This window comes from Heterodontus francisci, chromosome 39, assembly GCF_036365525.1.
Source record: "Heterodontus francisci isolate sHetFra1 chromosome 39, sHetFra1.hap1, whole genome shotgun sequence".
In the NCBI taxonomy this organism is placed as follows: domain Eukaryota; kingdom Metazoa; phylum Chordata; class Chondrichthyes; order Heterodontiformes; family Heterodontidae; genus Heterodontus; species Heterodontus francisci.
In genome coordinates, this window is record NC_090409.1 from 16,180,443 (window position 1) to 16,185,916 (window position 5,474).

General features: G+C 47.1%; 1 protein-coding gene across 1 annotated transcript; it reads right to left on the bottom strand.

Annotated features, from left to right (window-relative positions):
* Window positions 1-561: 561 nt before the first annotated feature.
* On the bottom strand, window positions 562-1,506 carry LOC137352816 (neuropeptides capa receptor-like). The gene has a single exon (XM_068018670.1). It carries the CDS (start codon window positions 1,504-1,506, stop codon window positions 562-564), a length of 945 nt encoding a protein of 314 aa, XP_067874771.1.
* Window positions 1,507-5,474: the final 3,968 nt, after the last annotated feature.

Sequence of the window (5,474 nt, forward strand, 5' to 3'; positions counted from 1 at the left end):
ACTGACCCTCCGACAGTACAGCCCTTCCTCGATATTACCCCTCTGACAATGCAACACGCCCAAATTGCTGACTCTCCAACTGTGCAACACTCGCTCAGTACTGACCTCAAACATGCGGTGCTCTCTCTGTACTGACCGTCCGACTGTGTAGCACTACCTCAGTATTGAACCTGAAACAGTGCTGCATCTCCTCATTATTGACCCTCTGACTGTACAGCACACCCTCAGTACTGACTCTCCGACCGTGCAGCACTCCCTCAGTACTATGTAACCAGGGGGGAGTCTTGTGTCTGTTAGGGTTTTGTGGCTGGAACACCGAGCTGCTGAGTAGGATTTGATTAACCCTCACCCCCCCCCTGGTGTCGTCCTATCTGTATTCTTGAAGATAGAGAATCATTAACAATATCAACTAACCTGGGGACTCAGTCTCGTCCATTCGAGGAGCCGCCTGGATGAGGCATTGTTCCCGTCTCCCCATCTGACACCCTCAGTGGAGCTTCTGCAGACGTGAACGTGCTCGTTCAAGTACAAGAAACACTAGGACACGCCTCTGGGCTGCTCTCAATTGTGTTGTTTATTAATTAATTGAATTATTGATGTAAATGGATATTTCACCGCGCTCTTAAACTGTTCTCTTAACTTCGACTGAGTCACCACATAAATAAATGTATTTGTGCAGCAGCTTAAAACCTGCGACATATATCCGAATTCTGCAAATATATATTCAGAATCGTTATAATCCCGTGGATCGGTTCCTGTAATGATGTAATAGAAGAAATCTAGAACAGCGAACAACCACAGAAGTATGAAGCTGCCGGATATGGTGAAGAGTAAAATCATAGACTTCCTTCTACTCTCCATCTCTGGGTCACTGCGATTCCCTCCTTTGCACTGACGCCTCAGTCCCTTACGGACTCGACTAGCCACTAAAATGTGTCTCACTGTCAGAGCATTGATGAACAGAATTAAACCAAATGGGAGCAATGCAGTTAATATCGTATCAAACCAATCAAATCCCTGCCATCCGGGCTCAGTATAACAGCTTGGCCTGAGATAACAGCCCCATGGCACATTGTCAATTATCTCTACAGGTTCAAATGTAAAGTAGAAGGGGATGTTTTTTAAACAGAAAAGAATGCAGGTTGTTGCGAGAACCATAGCTGCAGTTTTCCCGGAGCAATATTTAATGTTCAGCTTCTGGCAACAAATGGCCACAAATCGATCAAAGGAGAAAGTGACAGTGGTCCAGACAGAACAATCTGCAGCTGCACGAAACAAAACCTTGATAACACTACACACAGGGGTGATGTGCAGGAAAGATTGTGGGAAATAATAATAACTGATCTGCCACAGTATGACATCAATGATAATGAAGAGCAGATCGGCCATTGCCATGGCCACCAGGTAGCGAGTGGTACAGGTGGAGAGTCCGCACTTTCCCCGGGACAGGATCACAATCGCCAGTAAATTAACTTTAAGAGAAAGAAGGGAAAAGAGACAAGACATTACTGATCATTCATTCTCCATGTCTGATCCAGACAGTAAGGGCACGATTTTAACAGCAACAACTGGTTGAGTGCTGTCAGGTCAGATGATAAAACTTAAAAAGTTCAACCCAGAGCTCAACCCACCTCCAATCCGCCCACTTCAGGGTTTAACAGAGCCGGGACAGGGTGAGAGGCAGGAAACCGCTCCCTGGAGGAGGGATGGTAATATAAATATGGTCATGAATCTGGAAGTCTCTGATTTAATCTGTTTTCTAGATTTGATTGGTCTGGCTAGGTTTCCCCATTAGATGCCACGGCCCACACCTAAACCTCGGGGATTGGCGACTGGAAAGCCCCAGATCAAACTCCCTGCCCCAGGACAGACACCACTTTCCTGGGAACAAACACTTCCCCCGGTATCAGACTCAGCCGTGTTTGGGCAACTTTCTGATCAGATTCACCTGGGTTCTCAAAGCCCCCTGGATCAGACGCCTCCTCCACCCCCTGCTATCTTTTTAATTCTTTCATTGGAAGTGGGCTTCGCTGGCCCATCCCTAGTTGGCAGGTTTTAGTCCTTAAAGAAAATTAACGAAAGAGATTGTCTTTTATAACAATTGATGCTAATTTCATGGCACCATTACTGAGATTAACTTTCATTTCCAGAATTTAAAAAATTAATTGGACTTATATTCCACCAGCTGCTGTTTTTTTTTTTAATTTGTTTCCTTGGATGTCGGTGTAACTGGCTACACCAGTATTTATTGCCCATTACTAATTGCCCTTGAGAAGGTGATGGTGAGCTGCCTTCTTGAACTGCTGCAATCCATGTGCGGTAGGGACACCCACAGTGCTGTTAGGAAGGCAGTTCCAGGATTTTGACCCAGTGACAGTGAATGAACGGAGATATAGTTCCAAGCCAGGGTGGTGTGCGGCTTGGAGGGGAACTTGTCGGTGGTGGTGTTCCCATGCATCTGCTGCCCTTGTCCTGCGAGGTGGTAGAGGTGGCGAGTTTGAAAGGTGCTGGCTGAGAAGTGGTGCGGGGAGTGAATATTTGTGAATGAGGTGACAATCAAACGAGCTGCTTTGTCCTGGCTGGTGTTGTGCTTCTTGAGTGGCGTTGGAGTTGCACCCATCCAGAGAAGTGGAGAGTATTCCATCACACTCATGACTTGTGCCTTGTAGATGGTGGACAGGATTTGGGGAGTCAGGAGGTGAGTTACTCGCCGCAGAATTCCTCGCCTCTGACCTCCCCTTGTAGCCACAGTATTTATATGGCTACTGCAGCTCAGTTTCTGGTCAATGGTAGCCCCTAGAATGTTGATAGTGGGGGATTCAGCGACGGTGATGCTATTGAATGTCAAGGGGAGATGGTTAGATGCTCTCTTGTTGGAGATGGTCATTGGCTGGCACTTGTGTTGTGCGAATGTCATTTGCCATTTTTCAGCCAAAGCTTGGATATTTTCTACATGGACTGCTTCAGTATCTGAGGAGTCGGAATGGTGCAGAACATTGTGCAATCATTAGTGAACATCCTCATTTCTGACCTGTGGAGGGATTTGAACCTATGTCCCTGGGACATTAGCCTGTGCTTCTGGATTACTAGTCCAGTGATGTTATCACTGCTCAATTGTCTCCCCCATAGGTGCTACCTCCATGGGGATGAGGATCAAAATCCTCTCCTCCCTTTCCTCCTTCCGTTCCCCCTCCTACCTCCCCTTCACACTCCCCATCCCTTCTCCCTGCCCCTCCTCCAACCCCTCCCCAGATTGGGCCATGCTTCAGGAGAAGAAACAACACCTGGGGTTTGGTATCATACAACATCTTCCCTCTTATGCTCCCACCTCCTCTTCTTCCTCCTTCTCCCCGTCATTCTCCCCATCCCCCTGGCTCAGACCGCGCTCCAGGATAGGAGACTCCACTCGGGAGTTAGGGATCGACAGTCCAGTGATCAGAAAAATCTCCATTCTCTTCCCTCGGGAGTTGGGGATTGGAGAATCCCGGTATCAGACAGGTCTTCATAACCCGCGGTCATTGTTTGGAACAGCCTGGTCCTGAGGCCTACTCCAGATTCCCCGCTTCCTGACAGCAAGTCAAGCCTGTCAATCAGGCTGATTTCCACCTAAAAGAACCTGTCAATGATAGGAGAGGCAGATTGTGGAGTTAAAACTCTGAAAGTCCACTTCACATCTATGTCGGTCAGACCGGTTAGTATCTAGATCTAAACATTGGAAGCAAAGATAAAACACTGAGAATGCTGTAAATTTGGTCAAAATAAGAGAACGTTCAAAACACTCAGCAGGTCAGGCCGCATCTGTGGAGGTAGAAACAGAATTAATATTTCTGGTCAATAACTTCCATCATAACTGGAATATATTAGAGATTAACAGTTTTAATTTAATGATAGAGACATTGAAGACTAGGTATAGGGGGAGGAAAGAACCAAGGGGAATGTGTGTGAATGAATGGAGGGCAGGAGTGATTTAGTGATAAAAGGGATAATGACTTGAGGCAAATGGGACCACGAATGAAACAGGAGATGGATCCAGAGGAGGTGGAAATGGTTCCAGCGGAATAATATAGGGAGAGGGAAGCATGAAAAATCTGGAAAAGAGGAGAAGGCTCCAGTGACCTGGAACATTGATGGACAATGGTGGGTAGAGTCCAGGCGTGAGGACCAACCGACCTGCTTCCTGTTGTGATGTTGCTTTAATTACTGCAGTATTCCATTAAGAGCGTATCTAAACCGGCTGTCCATCACCAGACAGGATGTGATGCTCAGAACTTGAGACTCCAAACACTTCCTCCCGGTGGCGGCAAGGAGGCACAGGCACACAGACAGCTGACGCCATTGCCAGTATTGGACAGCAGGCCCTCTCCACAGGTTGGGGTTCGGACTGACCTTCCGGCAGTCGCCCGGAGTGGCAGGAGTGCTAGTGTCTCTGATGTCGTCACGTCATTACGAGCACAGGCTGTCCCAGAAAATGTGAGCAATGGTTAAAATCTGAATTGGTTAATCTCAGTGTTGGGTCTGATAGTCAATGAAATGTGCAATTAAAAAATACACTGCTGCTCCTGTGGAAGAGTGTTGAAGGTTGAGGATCGAGGGGTCAGAGTGGGAGGGGGATGCATCATTAAAGGCAAGGGAGTTAGATAGTCTCAACCATCTCATTATCAAAAAGGAGGAGGTGTTGGGTGTCTTGCAAAGCATTATGGTAGATACGTCCCCAGGGCCTGATGGGATCTTCTGCAAAATACTGAGGGAGGCAAGGGAAGAAATTGCTGGGTTAATAAAAGCAAAATACTGCGGATGCTGGAAATCTGAAACAAAAACAAGAAATGTTGGATTCACTCAGCAGGTCTGGCAGCATCTGTGGAAAGAGAAGCAGAGTTAACGTTTCGGGTCAGTGACCCTTCTTCAGAAATTGCTGGGGCCCTGACAGAAATCTTTGCTGGGGCCCTGACAGAAATCTTTGCATCCTCATTGGCTACAGGCGAGGTCCCAGAGGACTGGAGAGTAGCCAATGTTGTTCCTTTGTTTAAGAAGGGTAGCAAGGATAATCCAGGAAATTATAGGCCAGTGAGCCTGACATCAGTGGGAGGGAAATTATTAGAGAGGATTCTTCGGGACAGACTTTACTCCCCTTTGGAAACAAACGAACTTAATAGCGAGAGGCAGCATGGTTTTGTAAAGGGGAGCTCGAGTCTCACTAATCTGATTGAGTTTTTTGAGTAAGTGACGATGATGATTGATGAAGGAAGGGCAGTGGATGTTATCTATATGGACTTCCGTAAAGCCTTTGACAAGGTCCCTCATGGCAGATTGGTACAAAAAGTGAAGTCACACGGGATCAGAGGTGAGCTGGCAAGATGGATACGGAACTGGATTGCTCATGCAAGACAGAAGGTAGCAGTGGAAGGGTGCTTTTCTGAATGGAGAGATGTGACTAGTGGTGTTTCGCAGGGATAAGTGCTGGGACCTTTGCTGTT

What these genes read in the sequence shown, in the direction of transcription:
- LOC137352816 (XM_068018670.1), bottom strand. Translation starts at nt 1,506, where the DNA reads ATGTCTTGTCTCTTTTCCCTTCTTTCTCTTAAAGTTAATTTACTGGCG.